Source organism: Nycticebus coucang, chromosome 4, assembly GCF_027406575.1.
Source record: "Nycticebus coucang isolate mNycCou1 chromosome 4, mNycCou1.pri, whole genome shotgun sequence".
Classification (NCBI taxonomy): Eukaryota; Metazoa; Chordata; class Mammalia; order Primates; family Lorisidae; genus Nycticebus; species Nycticebus coucang.
Genome location: NC_069783.1, coordinates 116693785 through 116716874, shown reverse-complemented (window position 1 = coordinate 116716874; position 23090 = coordinate 116693785). Strand labels below are relative to the sequence as shown.

Here is a 23090-nt window from a genome sequence, read left to right as displayed (position 1 = left end):
GATAATGCCACTGCTCTAGACAACAGAACAAGACCCTGTCTAACAACTATGACAAAAAGAGATCAGAAGGATCACTAAAGGTTTTCTGTAAGTAAAAAAAAAAAAAAATTCGTGGAAGTATATTTAGTATTCTACTTTCTATGTAAAAACAAAAGATTAAATCAATAAGAACCAAAGAAAACCTGATTAGAAACAGAAAGAAATGAATCAACCTGCTAAGTTCATAAGTATACAGAAAATTAATTCCAGTAACTTTTATTTTTTTATTTATTTTTTTGAGACAGAACCTCAAGTTGTCACCCTGGGTAGAGTGCCATGGCATCACAGCTCACAGCAACCTCCAATTCCTGCACTCAAGCTATTCTCCTGCCTCCACCTCCCAAGTAGCTGGGACTACAGGTGCCCGCCACAACGCCCAACTATTTTTTGGTTGCAGCCGTCATTGTTGTTTGGCGGGCCTGGGCTGGACCCGAACCCGCCAGCTCAGGTGTATGTGGCTGGCGCCTTAGCCACTTGAGCCACAGGCATGAAGCCTCCAGTAACTTTTAAACAGAGCACTGACTTTAAACTTTTGGTGGGATATAGTTTAAGAACAACAAGACTCCCTAAGAAATCTTAACTTTTCAGGGGTCCTCAAACTACGGCCTGCGGGTCACATGTGACGGTGTGATTGTATTTGTTTCCATACTTCAAAATAAGATATGTGCAGTGTGCATAGGAATTTGTTTATAGCTTTTTTTTTTAAACTATTTTTTTTTAAACTCCGGCCCTCCAACGGTCTGAGGGACAGTGAACTGGCCCCCTGTTTAAAAGTTTGAGGACCCCTGCAGGGTTTCTAATTAATGCAAATGGTATAAGTAATTCTAAAACTATATTTGTATCATAGGATTGGAATAATAAAATGAAATAGTAGAAAGTTGAGGGGAAAGGAAAAAAGAAAAAGAATAATTTGTTCTGTAGTCCTGGCCCTGAAATTTATTAGCCATGAGACTAACTTACTAACTAAATCCCTGTGCCATAGATTCCACACGTAGAAAATAAAGATAACAGTGGTACTTATTCACAGGCAGTTGTGAAAATTAAATAAAATAATAATGTATAGAGTGCTCAGCACACCTGCCTATGTCACCTCAGCAGAGTGCCATGGCACCACAGCTCACAGCAATCTCAAACTCCTGGGCTCAAGCTATTCTCTTGCCTCAGACCCCAAGTAGCTGGGACTACAGGTGCCCACCACAACGCCCAGCTATTTTTTGTTGCAGTTGTCATTGTTGTTTAGCTGGCCCGGGCTGGGTTCAAACCCACCAACGTTGGTGTATGTGGCTGGTGCCATAACCACTGTGCCACGGGCGCCGAGCCAGTAGATCATCCAAACTCTTAACAGTACAAATGTGTCAAGACATTGGGTTAGAAGTCTGTACTGAGACAAGCCCAGAAAACTTATGAAGGCTTCCACCTCCTTCTTGTAGTAAAAAGTAAAAGCCAATGACTTTTTCTCCAAGAAAATAATCTATGTCAAAAAGGAATTTCCCTGGCTCGGCGCCTGTGGCTCAAGTGGCTAAGGCGCCAGCCATATACACCTGAGCTGGCGGGTTCGAATCCAGCCTGGGCCCGCCAACCAACAAAGAAGGCTGCAACCAAAAAATAGCTAGGCGCTGTGGCGGGCGCTTGTAGTGCCAGATACTTGGGAGGCAAAGGCAGGAAAATTGCTTGAGTTGGAGGTTGCTGTGAGGTGTGGTACCACGGCACTCTACCCAGGGCAATAGCTTGAGGCTCTGTCTCACAAAAAAAAAAGGAACTTCCCAAGTCTCAAAAAGATCCTAAATAAATTAAAAATAGTAAATTTACAGGTTCTAAAGAGTAAGACAAAAATAAAAACTAATCAAATAAATAAAAGTAGTAGTAATAAAAGCAAATTCATAAAGCAGTTCACTTCTAGCTCCTAGAATGAGCTACTATAAGGAGAATAAGAGACGGTCTATTTTTACAAACTCAAAGAGACATGTCCCAGGATGCTCACGATACTGTTCATAAAACTTTAGAACACACATAAAAAACTCCAATATCGGGCAGCACCCGTGGCTCAAGGAGTAGGGCACCGACCCCATATACCTGGTTCAAACCCGGCCCTGGCCAAAAACTGCAAAAAAAAAATTAAAAAAAAAATAAAACAATGTCTGTCAGTAAGAGGCTGGATAAACTAATATGTTCACATCACTTGACTATTATATAGCCACTAATATTAATAATTAGATCTCCATGTACCAGTATAGAACTTAGACGTTTTAAAAAGAAAATTGCAAAATGACACATACATTATAAATCCATTTATGTGAATTTTAAAAACACATAAATGGACTTTCTATTGTTCATATGCAGTATAAGTATCAAAACGTGTTCAGGAAGAATACATGCCAACCTCTTGGTGGTGGTTTCCTCTGGGGACTGAACCGGGCAAGGAGACAGAGGGGACCACAACTTCCTCAGTCATGTTTTATTTCTTGACAAAGGAAAGTGATCTGAAGGAACCCTAAAAAAGTACTTTTCCCATTATGAAAATAACAGAAAGCTCAGCCTGAGCAAGAGCGCGACCCCACCTCTAAAAATAGCTGGGCCTTGTGGCAGGTGCCTATCATCCCAGCTACTCAGGAGGCTGAGGCAAGAGAATCGCTTGAGTCCAAAAGTTGGAGGTTGCTGTGAGCTATGACGCCAGTGTACTCTACCAAGGGCGACAAAGTAAGACTCTATCTCAAAAAAAATTAAAAAAAGAAAGAAAATAACAGAAAGGCATGGAAAAATGCCAGAACTAGATTCAAGAGCGATAGAACCAGGATGGAGCCCTAGAGGGCTTAAGGACTCCATGGCCTGCAGAAGCACACCCTCAGTGGGGTCCCCAGGGGAGAAGAAATGCCCTTCATTACGCCCCTTCAGCTGAATGCCAAAGCCTTTCACTCTGAGGAGGCCACACCCCAACACAGCAGCAAGGTAGGCCTTCAAACTCTCCAACTGTGGTGCTACAATTTCCTGCCTGGAAAATATGCTCAGGATTCTCTCTTTTAATTCCAACTTACCTAACAGAAAGTGTAAAGTCTCCAGGGTTACTTTTGCTGGGCCTTGCCAAAAAACTGCCATCAACTCCTCTTGTCAACAGTAGGTTTTCTGCCTCCACACCAGTGATATTTGGGTGAAACCATCTTAAAAAACAAAGAGAGAGAGAATGATGAAAAACAAAAGTTTCTGTCAGCACTACTTTCCACACCAACACAGCTAAGATGCCTTACAAAGGAGAATAGTTAATAAAAATACAAATTGAGACCTTCCTTATCCCTTTACCCTCTTGTCCTTGGTCAATGACCCCTCTCCTCTTTCCCTTGGTACAGCCTAGGATCTGTGGGCACCGGTGGGCCTGGGGACCTAGTCAGAGGTCGAGGTATTAAAACAGAGCACTGATGGGGCTAGGGCCAAAAAAACTGACTACCTTGTCAGACTACTGAGCACATGAATGAGACTGAGCAAAACTAAATAAATAAATAAACTACCTAATAAATAAGTAAACATATATCAGTGCAAACTCTAACTTTTAATATACCTATAAAAAGAGATACATAGATAGGCAAATGAAAATACTGGAATATATCTGTCTAGATGTATGTGTGTTTATGAATTTGTACACATACCTACATTTCCTATTCTGAAGGGATTTGGAAGCAATGAAGCAATGAGCGCATTTAAAAAAGCCCTTATCCAGGGCGGCGCCTGTGGCTCAAGGAGTAGGGCGCTGGTCCCATATGCCAGAGGTGGCGGGTTCGAACCCAGCCCTGGCCATAAACCACAAAAAAAAAAAAAAGCCCTTATCTGGCTCGCACTTGTGGCTCAAGCAGCTAAGGAGCCAGCCACATATACCTGAGCTGGCGGATTCTAATCCAGCCCAGGCCCGCCAAACAACAATGACGGCTGCAACCAAAAAATAGCCGGGTGTCGTGGTGGGCGCCTATAATCCCAGCTACTTGGGAGGCAGAGGCAGGAGAATCGCTTGAGCCCAGGAGTTGGAGGTTGCTGTGAGCTGTGATGCCATAGCACTCTACCCAGGGCGACAGCTTGAGGCTCTGTCTCAAAAAAAAAAAAAAAAAGCCCTTATCCTGGTTTCTAAATACCATAAAACAAACGGGGCTCGTTGGAGAAATGGCTAATTCCAGGGCTGAAGAAGAGGATGAGGTTGGAAGGAACATCTTGTTGTGTAAGACAAAAAAAAAAAAAGAGTTCCAAAAAGAACATGTCAAAAGGATACAGGAGCCAACCTGAAGGATTTGCCACTGGCCAAACTAGAGACAATTTGTTCCTCAAAATAAACAATGTTATTAATAGATTAGAACACACTGAATAAAATAGGAAACCAAGAGTCCATACAGATAATAATTTTTAAAAAACTAATTCATGGGCCGGCCACATACACTGAAGGTAGCGGGTTCGAGCCTGGCCTGGGCCTGCTAAACAACAATGACAACTGCAACCAAAAAATAGCTGGGTGTTGTGGCAGGCACCTATAGTCCCAGCTGCTCGGGTGGCTGAGGCAAGAGAATCACTTAAGCCCAAGAGTTTGAGGTTGCTGTGAGCTATGACATCACAGTACTCTACCAAGGGCAACATAGTAAGACTCTGTCTCAAAAAACAAAAAACTAATTCATATTCCTCATAAAATTAAACATGGAATTACCATATGACCCAGAAATTTCACTTCCAAGTAGATACCCAAAATGACTGAAAACAGAGATTCAAATAGATGTTTTTCTACTACCCATGTTCACAGCAACATTATTCGCAAAAGCCACAGGTAGAAGAAAAGCAAGTGTCCATAAACAACATGGATGAACCTTGAAAAAACACTAAGTGGCCGGGCGCAGTGGCTCACACCTGTAATCCTAGCACTGTGGGAGGCTGAGGCAGGTGGATTGCGTGAGCTCAGGAGTTGGAGACTAGCCTGAGCAAAAGTCAGGCCTAGTCTCTAAAAAATAGCCAAGCACTATGACAGACACCTGTAGTTCCCATTACTGGGGAGGCTGAGGCAAGAGGATCCCTTGAGGCCCAAGAGTTGAGGTTGCTGTGAGCTATGATGCCACAGCAATTCTACTGAAGATGACAAAGTGAGACTGTCTCCCAAAAAATAGGAAACACACTAAGTGAAATAAGCCAGTCGCAAAAGTACAATGTTATGGTTTGGATGCCTGGCTCCTCTAAAACTGATGTTGAAACTTAATCCCATAGTAACAATATCAAAAAGCAGGACCTTTAAGAGGTGATTGGATCATGAGGATTATGCCTTCATGAATAGATTTTTCCATTCACAGATTAATAGATTCGTGAATTAATGGGTTATAGAGGCCTTGGGTTGTTATCAAAAGAGTGGGTCTATTATAAAAGCCACTCGGGCCATCTCTCATGGGCCCCTTTGTCCTGTACTACTTTAGAACTTTGCAGAGTCCCCATCAGCAAGAAGACAACCACAAACAATAAATGTAGAAAGAAAGGTGGAATGAGAAAATCACCATTTGGCACTCTTCATATTAGTAGGTCAGGCAAGAATCATTAATGGATCCTAAAATTAGTGGGCAAACATTTCAGGAAGGACAGGATATTTACAGCAATTAATCCAAAGCAGCTCCCCACAAAATGCTTATTAATTACTTATTAATAAATAAAAAATACACTAATGAATTTCACAGTAGAAAAATCTGACAAACATCATCAGACAAATCCCAAATAAGTGGCATTCCACAACTAACTGGCTTGTACTCCTCAAAAATGTCATGGGGTGATGGGGAGGGCAGCAAAGAGCTACCCAGACTAAAGGCCAGTAAGGACTTAACAAGAAATTCAGCACACCACCTGCATAATACGATGGACCTTAGATGGGGTCTAAGAATTTGGTGACAGTGCTGTTATAATGTAAACTGATGATATAATATGACTATGCAACCAATTCTCCTTGTTTTTAGGAAATAAACTCTAAAGTATTAAATATTTTGCAGCAGTGAGACGTGTGTCTTTTGTTTAATCTGAAATCATTTCAAAATAAATTTTAATTATTATTAATATTTTTTTTTTAGAAACAGGGTCTCACAGTCACCCAGGCTGGACTATAGTGACTGCTTCAGTCTCGGAAGTAGCTGGTACTAAAGGTGCGTGCCATCACATCTGGCTTTTTCTTTTATGACAACAGAGTCTCTGTCACCCTTGGTAGAGTGCTATGGCATCATAGCTCATAGCAACCTGGGCTCAAGCTGTTCTCTTACCTTAGCCTCCCGAGTAGCTGGGACTACAGGCACCCACCAGAATGCCTGGCTATTTTTAGAGGCCAGGGTTGGAGACAGGGGTGTTCTCGTTCTTGCCAGGAAGGAAAACTTGAAATGTTATCAACACACAGAAATGATAAATACTCAAGGTTATGGACATCCCAAATATCCTGACTTATCATTACACATTCTATGCATATAACAAATACTTATGTGTATTCCATAATATGTGAAGTATTACATATCAAAAAAGAAAAAATTCTAATAAAAATACAAAGAAACTAAGAAGGATACTATTTATACAGGGTGGCTGTAGAAGGCATCAGTGGTTAGGTAACATTTGAACAGAGACCCTGAAAGAAGGAGGCAGCAAGATACAACATGCAAGCAAAGGGAAGAGCAAGTTCAAGGGCACAGGGGCACACTGTGTTTGACATGCTCAAGTGCTATTCAAGATACCAGTGTGGCTGGAGCAAATCAGGAAAGGGATGGAGGGTAGGAGAAGAACCCAGTGAGTGAATGCAAGGCCAGATCACACAGCATCTCAGAGGACTCTGTAAAAACTATAGGTTTTATTTTTGTGAAATGAGTAAGGACTGAGGGGTTTTAGACAGAGAAGCAATGTGATCTAACTTATTTTTAATTCACTCTCCAAACTACTATGTGAGAGCAAGGATAGAAGTATCCACATTAGTCAGAAAACCACCACATGCTAGGCACAGGGGGCTCGTGCCTATAATTCCAGCATTGTGGGAGGCAGAGGCAGGAAGATTACTTGAGGCCAACAGTTCAAGATCAACCTAGGCAACATACAGAGACCCTATCTCTACAAAAAATTAAAGAATAAGCAGAGTGTGGTCACTTGAGCCCAGGAGTTGGAGGCTGCAGTGAGCTATGAGAATGCCACTGCACTCTAGCCTCGGCAACAGAGAGAGAGAGCTTGTCTCTACAAAAGAAAACATAAAGAAAGCCATCACAATAAGCCAGGCAAGAAATGATGATGCCAGCTCAGCGCCTGTGGCTCAAGCGGCTAAGGCACCAGCCACATACACCTCAGCTGACAGGTTCAAATCCAGTCCGGGACTGCCAAACAACAATGACCACTGTAACCAAAATATAGCTGGGCATTGTGGCGGGCACCTGTAGTCCCAGCTACTTGGGAGGCAGAGGCAAGAGAATCACTTGAGCCCAGGAGTTGGAAGTTGCTGTGAGCTGTGATGTCACAGCACTCTACCCAGGGCGACAGCTTGAGGCTCTGTCTCAAAAAAAAAAAAAGAAAAGAAAAGCACTGAGGAAGCAGCAAGAGGAATGGTAGTGAGGAACAGAGATAATGATAGACCAGGAAAAATGTAAGGGTAGTCAACAGGATTTGCTAATGGATTACATACAGAATGGGAAAGAAAAAAGGGAACAAGAGTAACTCCTAGGTTTGGGGCCAAGACAACTAGAAGGTTGAAGGTACCGTGTACGAGATGCAAGAAAGGGGGATAAGGAGGAAAAGCAAATGTTAGACTTGGCATGTGTCAAGTCTCAGATGCCTAGTCACTCAAGTATCAGGTACATATTAAGGACTAAATGTTAGATATTATTATTGGCAATCATAAGAATAAATATAAGATTGTTTTAACAATAATCAGAAAATGTAAGAATCCAGATGCAGTCTGACTCCAACTTTCATATTGTTTACATTAAGTGAAATTATTTTCTATCTTCCCTATAGCACATCCTTAGAGCTTTAGGGGAAATCTACACATCATTCTGATTCACTGATTGACTTAAAGAAAAATCACAAGTTTCAGATCAAAAGAATAAAATATTAGTTTACTTTTTAATTCCTCTGAAAGCTTGTCAGAAAATCAAGATAGAATTTCACCCAGAAAAATGTCAACCTCAATTTATTTGATACCTATTATTCTAGCATCTAGTACTTTTCTATGCAGTATGGTTAAATTACCCAATTTAAAAAATAAAAACATGCCTCGGCGCCAGTAGCACAGTGGATACAGCTCCAGCTACATGCACTGAGCTAGTCACATGCACTCCAGCCTCCCAAGCATCTGGGACCACAGACGCCTGTCACAACACTCAGCTATTTTTTGGTTGTAATTGTTCGGACCCAGCCCGGGCCTGCCAAACAACGACAATTGCAACAAAAAAATAGCTGGGCACTGTGGCGGGCGCCTGTAGTCCCAGCTACTTGGGAGGCTGAGGCAAGAGAATCACTTAAGCCCAGAGTTTGAGGTTGCTGTGAGCTGTGACGCCATAGCACTCTACCAAGGGCAACACAGTGAGACTCTGTCTCAAAAAAATAAAAATAAAATAAGATAAAAACAAAAACCCCGTCTGCAGCTTTTTTGGTCTGTGGTTCCCAGTTAGATGCCCAAAGCTCTAGGGAATCAAAAAGTAATGACAAAGGGCTTCCAGCTATTTATAGTTTTTCAGAAAGTATAATGCAACTCTAACATTAACCCTCAATTTGTCTGCCTACATAAGCTAATAAAAATGTCAAATCTCTTTTGCTTTTGGCTGTAAAAAATTATGTTACATGGGTGTGATAGTCTGAAGCTGAGTGGCACAAATGCCATCTACCAAAAGGAAAAAACTTTTTTCAACTATTATATAATACAGGTTTGGAGAGCAAATCTTTCAGAATATTAGGGGTTTTTTTAAAAAGAAAAAAAAAAAAACGGACACACACACCCCCACAGTCCCCACCACGGAAGGCTGTGAATCACTGGGCTAGTTTTTTTTTTTTTTTTTTGGAGACAGAGTCTCACTCTGTCGCCCTCAGTAGAGTGATAGGGGTGTCACAGCTCACAGCAACTTCAAACTCCTGGGCTCAAGCAATTCTCTTGCCTCAGCTTCCCAAGCAGCTGGGATCACAGGCGCTTGCCACAACACCCAGCTATCTTTTGGTTGTAATTGTCATTGTTGTTTGGCAGGCCTGGGCTGGATTCGAACCCGCCAGCTCTGGTGCATGTGGCTGGCGCTCTAGCCTCTGAGCTACAGGCCCCGAGCCAGGGGCCTAGTTATTTAAACTCTCTGTTAAGTCACCTACAAAATGGAGATAGTAACAATACCTATGTCACAGGGCTGTTGAGAGGATGTAATGTGTTAATATTTACAAAGTGTCTACAACAGTGCATGGGCCATTAGGAAGCCAAGGACAATGGTAACTACTTAAATCCATATCTCCCTAAATACCCTTCAAAAACAATAGACTCAAAAAGGAAACAATAAACAAATAAAACTACACCCATAACATAAAAAAATGCCCAAACTTCCAGATCAACTATAAGTAATAAAAAATATATACCTGTGGCTCAAGCAGCTAAGGTGCCAGCCACATCCATTCGAGCTGGTGGGTTCAAAACCAGCCTAGGGGGCAGCGCCTGTGGCTCAAGGAGGAGGGCGCCGGTCCCATATGCCGGAGGTGGCGGGTTCAAACCCAGCCCCGGCCAAAAACCACAAAAAAAAAAAAAAACCAGCCTAGGCCTGCCAAACAACAATATGGCTGCAACCAAAAAATAGCTGGGCATTGTGGCGGGCTATCTATAGTCCCAGCTACTTGGGAGGTGGAGGCAGGAGAATCACTTGAACCCAGGAGTTGGAGGTTGCTGTGAGCTGTGATGCCACAGCACTTTACTCAGGGTGACAGCTTAAGGTTCTATCTCAAAAAAAAAAAATATATATATATATAAATTTATTTATATACGTACCAGAAGTCTCATCTTCCTACTGCAAGTCTTGAGCCAAGCAAAGGGCATTCTGAGAAAAGCAGCATGGTAGAGAGAACAGAGAAACCAAGAGAAGGCCTAAAATGGCTCTAGTACCACCTCCAGAAAGAGAAAGTCCAGCCAAAGTGTGAAAATACTTCTGGATTAGCAGAGCCCTATTTATGAAGAAAGGGTATGACTCCAGAAGGAAAGACTAAAAAGTTGTGTAAATAAATTAGAAAACCTAGATGTAATGGATCATTTCCCAAGAAAATGAAGACCACTAAAACTGGGCCTATAAAGAGTAAGGAAACTTATACAGAACAATTTTTTTTTTTTTTGGAGAGTCTCACTATGTTGCCCCTGGTAGAGTGCCTTGGCGTCACAGCTCACAGCAACCTCAAATTCATGGGCTTAAGCGATTCTCTTGCATCAGCCTCCCAAGTAGCTGGGACTACAGGCGCCCACAACACCTTGCTATTTTTTGGTTGTAGTTGTCATTGTTGCTTGGCAGGCCCAAGCTGAAGTCAAACCCACCAGCACCAGTGCATGTAGCTGGCACCCTAGCTGCTGAGCTACAGGCGCTGAGCCAAGAACAATTTCTGTTTAAAAAAAAAAAATAGAGAAAAATTGGCCAGGTGAGGTGGCTCATGCCAGTAATCCTAGCACTCTTTGAGGCCGAGGCAGGTGGATTGCCTGTCAAGTGCAAGACCCCGTCTCTAAAAAGCACCAGGCTCAGATTATTTCACAAAGGAATTCCTCCAAACTTTCAAAAATCAGATAGTCCCAATGCTCTAAAATTATTCCAGAGTACTAAAAAGAAAGGAAAACTTCTTTCCTCCTTTTATGACACTAATATAACACTGATACTTACAGCTGATTAAGACAGTATGAAGAAAAAAAAAGTAAAGACAAATGGCACTCATGAATATTGATAAAGAAATTCTAAACAAAATATTAGAAACAGAATGCAGCACCACATTTAAAAAAAATACACTTGGGCAGTGCCCGTAGCTCAGTGGGTAGGGCCCCAGCCAGCTAAAACAACAACGATCACTGCAACAACAACAAAAAATAGCCAGGCATTACAGCGGGCACCTGCAGTCCTAACTACTTGGAAGACTGAGGCAATAAAATGACTTAAGCCCAAGAGTTTGAGGTTGTTGTGAGCTGTGACACCATGGCACACTACCCAGGGCAACAGCTTGAGACTCTGTCTAAAAAAAAAAAAAAAAAAAAAAAAAAACACCACAACCAAGTGGTTAGATCCATATGTCATACCACAAGCAAGAATAAATTTTGTATGGATTAAAAATCTAAATGTAAAATTGAAATTATACAATACTAGGAAAAAAGGTGACTGAACTTCTTGTTAACCTTAAAGAAAGGCTTTCTATGACTCAAAAATCTGGGGGCAAAATAAAATTTTTTGATTAATCTGGGATAATTTTAAAATCACCTTCAATTATATTGTTTTAAAAAGTCACTAAATAGTAAAACTTAAAGGACTAACGTCAATTCTAATCTCTAATTTGAGGATCTTTCAGCAAACCATTCTCTAGGAACCAAGAAATATATAACTCCATTAAGAAATGGACAATTGAGAAAAGAGAAAAGAAAAAAAAAAAAAAAAAGAAATGGACAATTAGGCTTGGTGCCTGTGGCTCAAGTGGCTAAGGCGCCAGCCACATACACCTGAGCTGGTGGGTTCGAATCCAGCCCAGGCCTGCCAAACAACAATGATGGCTGCAACCAAAAAAATAGCCGGGCATTGTGGCAGGCACCTGTAATCCCATCTACTTGGGAGGCGGAGGCAGGAGAATCGCTTGAGCCCAGGAGTTGGAGGTTGCTGTGAGCTGATGCCACAGCACTCTACCCAGGGCGACACCTTGAGCCTCTGTCTCAAAAAAAAAAAGGGCGCTTGTGGTTAGGGTGCCGGCCACCCACACAGAGGCTGGTGCGTTGGAACCCGGCTCAGGCATGCTAACCAAAAAAAAAAAAAAAAATAGCCTCACGTTATGGCGGGCAGCTGTAGTCCCAGCTACTAGGGAGGCTGAGGTAAGAGAATCACGTGAGACCAAGTGTTTGAGGGTACTGTGAGCTATAACGCCACAGCACTCTTCTAAGGGTGACAAAGTGAGACTGTCTCAATTTAAAAAAAAAAAAAAGCACACAATATACAAAAATGCACAATATCCTGGATGAGTTCAGCTCTATGGGGGACGGGGATGGGAGGGGAGGAACAAAAAAAAAAAAAAAAAAAAAAAAAACAACAGGCTCAGTGCCTGTAGCACAGTGGTTACAGCGCCAGCCACAAAAACCGAGGGTGGCAGGTTGGAAACCGGTTCAGGCCAGCTAAACAATGCCAACTGCAACAAAAAATAGCTGGGCGTTATGGTGGGTACCTGTAGTCCCCGCTACTTGGGACGCTGAGGCAAGAGAATCACTTAAGCCCAAGAGCTAGAGGTTGCTGTGAGCTGTGACGCCACAGTACTCTACCAAGAGGGACAGAGTGAGACTCTGTCTCAAAAAAAAAAAAAAAAAAAACTTAAATCATAATATAAAAGCAATGAAATTTCAAGGACTTTAGAAAGAGTCCTATTATTAAATCCAGATGCATATTTGCTCTTCTAGTATTTTCTCTTATGTTATTTGCATGTATTAGTGCAAGACTAAAACTCATCTAAGGGGAAAAATATCAAGAAAACGATTCTAGGCTTGGCGCCTGTGGCTCAAGCAGCTAAGGCGCCAGCCACATACACCTGAGCTGGCAGGTTCGAATCCAGCCTGGGCCCGCCAAACAACAATGACGGCTGCAACCCAAAAATAGCCAGGCGTTGTGGTGGGCGCCTGTAGTTCCAACTACTTGGGAGGTGGAGGCAGGAGAATCGCTTGAGCCCAGGAGTCGAAGGTTGCTGTGAGCTGTGATGCCATAGCACTCTACCCAGGGCGACAGCTTGAGGCTCTGTCTCTAACAAATAAACAAAAAAAAAGAAAGTGATTCTAAAAAACACATTTTAAGGGCAGCGCCTGTGGCTCAAGGAGTAGGGCGCTGGCCCCATATGCCGAGAGTGGCAGGTTCAAGCCCAGCCTCAGCCAAAAACTGCAACCAAAAAAAAAAAAAAAACACACATTTTAAAAACATGATTTGAAGTTTCTCTTATTAAAGTAGCCTACAGAGCCAAACTTCTGTTTCAACCCCCAGAATGCCACATCTGTTGGACAAGTTAATGACAAGTTAATCACTCTCTGTCTCAGTTTCTGTATATGTAAAGGTGGTTAATAATAGTGCCTATCTCACTATTAAGTGAAAATTGTTACCTTATTCAATACATAAAAAGTTTTTTCTACTTTTTCTTTAGACAGTCTCACTTTGTCACCATTAGTAACCGAGTGCTGTGGCATCACAGATCACAGCAACCTCAAACTGTTGGGCTCAAGCGATTCTCTTTTCTCAGCTTCCCAAGTAGCTGGGACTACAGGCGCCTACCACAATGCCCATCTACTTTTAGAGATGAGGTCTCACTCTGGCTCAGGCTGGTCTCAAACCTGTAAGCTCAGGCAATCCACCCACCTTGGCATCCCAGAATGCCAGGATTACAGATGTGAGCCACCGCACCTGGCCCCCAATGCATAAAAAGATTCTTGACAATAACCTCTCTATAGTGGATTATACCTTTCATCAATACAAAATTACTCTAGTATTGAATAAATCAATACTTGAACAATACTAGGGTCCTCAAACTGCAGCCCGTGGGCCACATAAGGCGGTGTGATTGGATTTGTTCCCGTTTTGTTTTTTTACTTCAAAATAAGATATGTGCAGTGTGCATAGGAATTTGTTCATAGTTTTTTTTTTTTTTTAAACTATAGTCTGGCCCTCCAGTGGTCTGAGGGACAGTGAATTGGCCCCGTTTAAAAAGTTTGAGGACACCTGCTTTATATCATGAATGACACTTAGCCTGATATTATTGGTACCACCCAAATCCTTTGTTTATTTGATTTATCCTTATCATTCTGTGCCAATTTGTCTTTTCTAAGAAGAACACAGCTGAATTTTTCTTTTTTGTTTGTTTGTTTTTTCTTAAAGACAGAGTCTCACTTTATTGCCCTCAGTAGAGTGCTATAACGTCACAGCTCACAGCAACCTCCAACTCCTGGGCTTAGGCAATTCTCTTGTGTCAGCCTCCTAAGTAGCTTGGATTACAGGTGCCCGCCACGACGCCGGGCTGTTTTTTTTTTTTTTTTTTTTTTTTTTTTGAGACAGAGCCTCAAGCTGTCGTCCTGGGTAGAGTGCCATAGCATCACAGCTCACAGCAACGTCCACCTCCTGGGCTCAAGCGATTCTCCTGCCTCTGCCTCCCAAGTAGCTGGGACTACAGGGGCCTGCCACAACGCCTGGCTATTTTTTTTAGTTTCTGCCGTCATTGTTGTTTGGCGGGCCTGGTCTGGATTCGAACCCGCAGCTCAGGTGTATGTGGCTGGCACCTTAAGTCTCTTGAGCCACAGGCGCCAAGCCCTGGCTATTTTTTTGTTGCAGTTTGGCCAGGGCCAAGTTCAAACCTGCCACCCTCAGTATATGGGGCCGGCGCCCTACTCACTGAGCCACAGGTGCGGCCAACACCTGAGGCAAGAGAATTGCTTAAGTTCAAGAGTTAGAGGTTGCTGTGAGCTGTTGACACCATGGCAATCTACCAAGGGCAACATAGTGAGACTGTAATTTTTCTTTAATTCCATCTGACACAGCCATTAATCAGGGGACTTGATCCATGATCACTGACATCTTATGTTTAGTCTACTATCCGCAGTTTGTTTTCAACTTTCAGCAGTTTTGTTTTCTCTCTGTCTTTTGCCATTCGGCAGTGCTCTGAGTGTAGATATCATGTTTCAAATTCTAATAGGATTCTTATTATTTTTAAATTATAGTGATCATAATATTGTACATTATGTGTACATTAAGCCTATAATTATCAGGTTATTGAAGGTAAAATAACTTTTTTTTTTTTTTTGTAGAGACGGAGTCTCACTTTATGGCCCTCGGTAGAGTGCCGTGGCCTCACACAGCTCACAGCAACCTCCAACTCCTGGGCTTAAGCGATTCTCTTGCCTCAGCCTCCCGAGTAGCTGGGACTACAGGTGCCTGCCACAACGCCTGGCTATTTTTTGGTTGCAGTTCGGCCGGGGCCGGGTTTGAACCCGCCACCCTCGGTATATGGGGCCGGCGCCTTACCGACTGAGCCACAGGCGCCGCCCGAAGGTAAAATAACTTTTGTGTTGCCTCTGTGGAAAGTGAATAATTTTCTGCTATTTTCTCTCACTTTCCTACCCTACTATTAATCCTCATTAAATGAAATATTGCAGGCTGAGCAGTTGCTTCAGTCTAAACACAGGTTATCCATCCTGGGTACCCGCAATCTTCCTGCTGATCACTTCCCTGTCTGTCATAATAGTCATCTCTTTTTTTGTTTTGTTTTTTTTTGAGACAGAGTCTCACTATGTTGCCCTTGGTAGATTGCCGTGGCATCACAGATCACAGCAACCTCAAACTATTAGGCTTAAGCAATTCTCTTGCTTCAGCTTCCCAAGTAGCTAGGACTACAGGCACCCACCACAATGCCAATGTCATTGTTGTTTAGCTGGCCTGGGCCTGGTTCAAACTGTGCTACAAGTGCTGAGCCTCTTCTTTCTTTTTCAAAAATATGTACTTAGCTCAGCACCTGTAGCTCAGCGGCTAGGGCACCAGCCACATACACAGGGACTAGTAGTAGGTTCAAACCCAGCTCGGGCCTTCCAAACAACAAATGACAACGATACCAGAAAAAAAAAAATAGCCGGGCGTTGTGGTGGGTGCCTATAGTCCCAGCTACTTGGGACGCTGAGGCAAGAGAATCGCTTAAGCCCAAGAGTTTGAGGTTGTTATGAGCTGTGATGCCATGGCATCCTACCCTGGGCCACTTAGTGAGACTCTGTCTCAAAAAAATAAAATAAATAAAAACAAAACAAAATAAAATAAGTCCTAAAAGACTTATTTCTCAAGTTTGTCCTGGAACTCATCATTGCAATGACACCCATACTACTACCTGCTTTCATCAAGATTTCAGCAGCCCTGACTGGGTGCAGTGGCTCACGCCTGTAATCCTAGCATTCTTGGAGGCCGAGGTGGGTGGATTGCTTGAGCTCGCAAGTTCGAAACCAGTCTGAACAAAAGCAAGAACCCGTCTCTACTAAAAAATAGAAAAACTGAGGCAAGAGGATCACTTGAACCCGAGTTAGAGGTTGCTGTGACCTATGATGCCACAGCACAGGGGGACAGCTTAAGACTCTGTCTCAAAAAAAAAAAAAAAGATTTTAGTAAAGCCCGGCATTGTGGCCACTCCCTGAAGTCCCAACTACTCAGGAGGCTGAGGCAAGAGGATCAATCGAGCCCAACACTTTGAGGTTGCTGTGAGCTATAATGCCATGGCACTCTATCCAGGGCATAGGGTGAGATTCTGTCTCAAAAATAAAATAAAACAAAATATTTTAAGTACAGTATTTGGCTGTCCTGTTTTTCATTTCTATTTAATCTTTCTTTTCCTCGGCCAGCTATTTCAGGCTGCTCTATTTTTTTTTAGAGTTAATTTGTTTTTGCAACTCTTTGAGAATATAAACACTGATGCTCTAAAATCTTTTTTTTTTTTTTCTTGGAGACAAAGTCTCATTCTGTCACCCTGGGTACAGTGCTGTAGCATCATAGCTCACAGCAACCTCAAACTCCTGGGCTTTAGTGATCCTTCTTGCCTCAGCCTCTCTGGTAGCTGGGACCACAGATGCCCGCCACAACACCCAGACACTTTTCTATTTTTAGTAGAGACAGGATCTCACTCTTGCTCAGCTGATCTTGAACTCCTAAGTGCAAGCTATCCACCCACCTCAGCCTCCCAAAGTCCTAGGACTACAGGCGTGAGCCACCCAGCCTGGCCCTAAAATCTTTTTGTTTATTTTAAAAGTACAGGCCAAGTGCAGTGGCTCACACTGTAGTCCCAGCTACTTACAAGGCTGAAGCAAGAGGATCACTTGAGCCCAGGAGTTTGAGGTTGAAGTGAACTAAAATAACACTAGGCAACAGACCAAGACTCTATCTCCATAGAAAAAAACAAAAATAAAAACTGGCAAACAGGCCAAGCACAGTGGCCAAGCTATAATCCTAGCACTCTGGAAAGCTGGGGCAGGTAGATTGCCTGAGCTCACAAGTTTAAGACCAGCCTGAGTAAGAACAAGACCCTGTCTCTAAAAAAAAAAAAAAAAAAAAAAATAGCCAGGTGTTGTGGCAGACGCCTATAGTTCCAGCTACTGGGGAGGCTGAGGCAAGAGGATCACTTGAGTCCAGGAGTTTGAGGTTGCTGTGAGCTGTGACACAACAGCACTCTGGAGGCATGAGACTGTCTCAAAAAAAAAAAAACTGGCAAATATATATATATCCTATACAGGGCAGCTCCATTATATTCTTATGGACCACCATCATCACCTGAACAAATGTTACACAGCACAACTATAATTTTTTTTATTTTTTGACAAATAGTAACAACTGCTGTCAAAAGGTACCAGTTTAGACGGCCATTATTGAGTGTGAAATCCCCTGTTCTCCCTCACTTTTGTCAATACTACATATATTACCAAACTTTTTCATCTTTGTCTGAATAATGGAAAATAGTACCATTTTAGTTTTCATTTCTTTGTGAGACTGAGTATGTTTTCATATTTTAGACCACTTGTTCATCCTTTCCTACGGGTTGTCAGTTTGTCAATGTTCATTTCTTATTGGATTTCTTTTCCTTATTGATTTGTAGGAGCTCTTAATATAATCAGAAAATTATCCTTTATTATATGTGTGGCAAACATCTGTCTTAGTTTTTGGGGGGAGTTTTTTGCCCATTTAGTCTGTGGTTATTTCCTTTCCTACAGAAATTCATCTTAGCGTGGTTAAATGTATCAGATTTTCCCATTATGGTTTCTGGGTTTTTTGCTATGTTTAGAAACTAACTTAATTCCTAACACTGTTGTATGGCGGAAATTAATTAATACATGTAATTAGTTTAGCACAGAACCAGCCTTTGAGTTTCACCTGCAGAACTACAAATTTAATTGTCAGCCAGAAGAAAACACAATAAAGTCACAGATTTTAACAGGTCCCTTCTAGATGTGGCCGTAGTTGACTCTGGTTCTCTGATGACCTCTACAAATTCCTCAAATGTGCCACATGTGGCCTTCGCATGTGCTTTTCCCTTCAGGGTACAAGGGGAATACCACAGTCAGGTCCCCCATCCTCCCTTCTCAATTCACCCCATACTTCCCCTGGGTGACACTCAGCATAGCACCTAATCACATATTTCTACAAACTGCCAGGTAAACACCAGACTGTCAATTCCATGAGGACAAAGGACACATCTATTTCTTTCTTTTTTTTTTTTTTTCCAGAAACAGAGTGTCTCTCTGTCACTCAGGCTGGAGTACAATGCCATCATCATAGCTCATGCAGCCTCAAAGTCCTGGATTCAAGTGATCCTCCTGCCTCAACCTTGACAGTAGGAACATGTCTATTTCTTCACCACCATACTCCAAGACCCTAGCAAAGGGTAAACACAGAGCAGTTCCTTAATAAATATTAATATTTGTGGTGAGAAGGGAAGGAAGAGCAGCCTTAGGGTGAGGCCCATTACTGCTCTTGCCTATATCCACACAGTTTCACATCTCTGACCTGGGTGTCAATAGTAGGCTGTCAAAATATGACTCCTACTTTCATGTATACAAGAGAAAGAGGCAGAAAACAGCTGGCAAGGGGCCTCTTCAAATTGGCTCCACGAGCTCCTTATTTGACAAAAAACAAGATGGTCATTGTTTTTCATGCACAGTTTTCTTAGCCAATTTGTGGTGCTGAGGAGGATATTGCTTCTTATCTGTATACTACCGTAGTGATTTTAATAAAAATTTGGAAAGTGAACGTCTAGAGCACCTGTACATAAGCCAAAAACCTATCTGAAGCCTCCCCATGCATTTGGCAACACCAAATTTCTAAAGGGGAAGTCTGAATTCACTTGATCACCTACTGTAACAATGTGTTCTCACCTTTTCATGTTTTATAGAAAAAACACTTAAGACTATCCTGTTGATGCTGAGAGTGTGGAAAACACTATTAAAGTAGCTTCCACTGCTGAAGGTGAGACTATGTAAATGCCACCTACATCCATCAACTAGATCAGCAACAGAAGATAAGGCAGGTGGTCATCTCTTTACCCTTCTATTAAATAAACTGTATTATTTAATTAACAGCTTATAATTATGCTATCCTGTTATTAAAAGCAAACAGATGACAATGATATTTTCAGGGGAAACTTTGTAACCAGCACTTAGCACAGAGGCTGGGCAGAGTAAGGTCTTAATAAACATTAGTTTTCATTGTTATTATTATTATTATTAGTGGACATTATCAGGATAGATCCTTCTCTTGCATAATTACTTTAGTTTCACATAGGCCATTATTACATGTATTATTTTAGTCGCACTGCCTTTTCCTACCTTAACTTCATCACGGCTCTGGAGCTATCTCTGCATTATTTCAAATTGAAATTTCTATTCCATAACCCACCTACTTGAGCTTTAATATATTTTAAACTCTCCTTCCCTAGCTTTTTTATTTTTTGCAGTTTTTGGCCGGGGCTGGGTTTGAACCCGCCACCTCCGGCATATGGGGCTAGCGCCCTACTCCTTTGAGCCACAGGCACCAACCCCTAGCTATTTTTTTCAAAAAGCATTTGTAATTACCAATTTTTTTCCCAGTTACATATTTAATATTTGTATTCAATCACTGACAATTTTGTGACTTACGCCACACTTGTTACCATCAAGGAGCAGTAAGAGTTAATTCAATCCCTGAGAAATTATTAAAAGAAGGTAAAGAGGAACAGTGGAATTAATGGAAAATGTTATATACAGGACTGGCCTCAACGGTTAGAAGCACTGAGGCAAAACTAACAAAAAAAAAAAAAAAACAGGTTTGGTGCCTGTAGCTCAGCAGCTAGGGTGCCAGCCACATACACAAGAGCTGGCAGGTTCAAATCCAGCCCAGGCCTGCCAAACAACAATGACAACTACAACCAAAAAAACAGCCAGGTGTTGTGGTGGGCGCCTGTAGTCCCAGCTACTTCGGAGGCTGAGGCAAGAGAATTGCTTAAGACTGAGTGCCCGAAGCTCAGTGAGTAGGGCTTCAGCCACATACACTGAAACTGGCAGGTTCAAGCCCAGCCTGGGCCTGCTAAATAACAACAACTGCAACCAAAAAATAGCTGGCGTTGTGGCGGGCACCTGTAATCCCAGCTACTCGGGAGGCTGAGGCAAGAGAATTGCTTAAGCCCAAGACCTTGAGGTTGCTGTGAGCAGTAATGTCATAGCACTCTACCCAGGGCAACATAGGGAGAGACTCTGTCTCCAAAAAAAAAAAGAAGCCTGGCTCGGCACCTGTGGCTCAAGCAGATAAGGCGCCAGCCACATACACCTGAGCTGGCAGGTTCAAATCCAGCCTGGGCCCACCAAACAACAATGACGGCTGCAACCAAAAAACAGCTGAGTGTTGTGGCGGGCGCCTATAGTCCCAGCTGCTTGGGAGGCAGAGGCAGGAGAATGGCTTGAGCCCAGGAGTTGGAGGTTGCTGTGAGCTGTGAAGCCACAGCACTCTACCCAGGGCGACAGCATGAGGCTCTGTCTCAAAAAAAATTAAAAAAACAGGGCGGCGCCTGTGGCTCAGTCGGTAAGGCGCCGGCCCCATATACCGAGGGTGGCGGGTTCAAACCCGGCCCCGGCCGAACTGCAACCAAAAAATAGCCGGGCGTTGTGGCGGGCGCCTGTAGTCCCAGCTACTTGGGAGGCTGAGGCAAGAGAATCGCTTAAGCCCAGGAGTTGGAGGTTGCTGTGAGCTGTGTGAGGCCACGGCACTCTACCGAGGGCGGTACAGTGAGACTCTGTCTCTACAAAAAAAAAAAAAAAAAAAAAAAAATTAAAAAAACACACATCTCAACCCTACCCCAATCTCCTACCTAGTGTCAATTTGACACAATAGGGGAGAATCTACAAACCAAAACAAACGAAAACTGTAACATAAATGTATCTATATTACCTGAAAGAAGGGGAAAATGAAATGGGGTCCATTTTTTTATAAACAAGACAATTAATACAATGGATCTGACCAGACATGGTGACTCACACCTGTACTCCCACCACTTTGGGAGGCCAAGGCAGAAGGATCACTTGAGCCCAAAAATCTGAGACCATCCAGAGCTACACAGTCAGACCCTGTGTCTACTAAAAAATAGAAAAATTAGCCAGGCATGGCAGTGTGTACCTGTGGTCCCAGTTACTCAGGAAGTTGAAGCAGGAGGATCACTTGAGCCCAGGAGTTTGAGGTTGCAATGAGTTACGACGATGTCGCTGAACTCTAGCTAAGATGACAGAGCAAGTCTCTGTCTCAAAAAAAGAAAAAAAGACTGAGGTGAAAAGGGTAGAGTCACTGGGAGAAGTGAAGATCTTCCTCTGGCTTATTCTAACACCTGCAAAACCTGTCAGCTCCTGACAATCCATTGTAAACAGGCATCTTCTGGCATTATCTATGTTTATTAAGGATCTCAGGTCATCATAATACAGCCCAGATCAGTACAGAAAGATTCCCCACACACCAGCACTTGTGATAAAGAGCATCAAATTGATGTCTAAAACAGGCCTCAGGATACTACACATGAACACTTCTTGACCAGGCTTGAAAAGATGAAAGACGTAATTAACTCCTGCTTGCAAGATTTTACCAACCCAAACTATTTGACAGGAAATCACACCCGAAATCTAAATTCCTCATTAGTGAATGCAGATTCTGCAAAAGCTTTGTTCTTTGAGGCAAAGGAACTTACTTATGTCAATTGAGTTTTTTAAAACATGCTGACAAAACAAAGAAATATGGTGATGCTGAATATTATGTTTTATCTATGCATGGTGGGGAAACAGTCAAATAGGCCAATAATTTCAAGAACTTAATCATAAGGCTGCTATACTAAAAAAGAAGTTTAAATTAGGGCTCCAAAGTCTAATTTCCATTTCCTGTGCACATATAAAGTAATACTGGGTATATTTTTTTACCTGGTGCTCCAAAGAAATTATATTTGCCTTTGAGGAGAAAGTTTATAGTTTGGTTCTTTTTTTTTCTTTTTTTTTTTTGTGGTTTTTGGCCGGGGCTGGGTTTGAACCTGCCACCTCCAGCATATGGGACCGGCGCCCTACTCCTTGAGCCACAAGCGCCACCCCGGTACTTTCTATAGATTATAAGAATATTCCTCTTTTCTAATTAAATTTTATTTTATTTTTAGTATTTTTTTTTTGAGACAGAGTCTCACTATGTCACCCTGGGTAGAGTGCTGTGGCATCACAGCTCACAGCAACCTCAAACTCTTGGGCTCAAGCAATTCTCTTGCCTCAGCCTCCCAAGTAGCTACAGGTGCCCACCACAATGCCCAGCTATTTTTTGGTTGTAGTTGTCAATTGTTTGGCAGACCCAGACTGGGTTCAAACCTACCAGCTCTGGTGTATGTGGCTGGCACCCTAGTCGCTGAGCTACAGGGCACTGAGCCTAAATTTTAATATTCTATAAGAAAAGGATAAGTCATAAAGAGATAAAGTCAATAGGGACAAGCATTCTAAGAGGTTCCAAGAGAGTTGCTAAATTCCCACAAATCGTTCTAATGTATGCTACACCCTGTTTCATTTAACTAGTCCTCCTATTGAAAGGACATTTGGCTGTTTCTGGTATTTTGTCATCTCAAACAATACTACAATAAATAACCTTGTAAATGTAAAACAAAAATGTTGTTAAAATAGCATTTTAGTGATAGTGCAAAGCTATGTCTTTATAAATCACCATCTTCCAATGGAGTTTCATTGGTCAACATCTCTGCTCTGACAATGGGCAATAAATGAAAACTGCCTCCAGAAAAGACTTTTCATGTAAATTGCTTCTGCCCTACTTCAAAGCCTTTCTCCTCAATTGTCTGTTTTTTTTGTTTTTTGT

The 23090-nt window shown here is 42.3% G+C and overlaps 1 protein-coding gene across 2 annotated transcripts in view; it reads right to left on the bottom strand.

The window, feature by feature from the left end:
* Positions 1–23090, bottom strand: part of PTPN11 (protein tyrosine phosphatase non-receptor type 11) — an 87029-nt gene that overhangs the window by 57494 nt on the left and 6445 nt on the right. For both annotated transcript variants that reach the window (XM_053588945.1, XM_053588946.1), the window contains exon 2: positions 3072–3194. In XM_053588945.1, coding sequence (XP_053444920.1) covers positions 3072–3194 — 123 coding nt within the window. The remainder of the gene's footprint in view (positions 1–3071; positions 3195–23090) is intronic.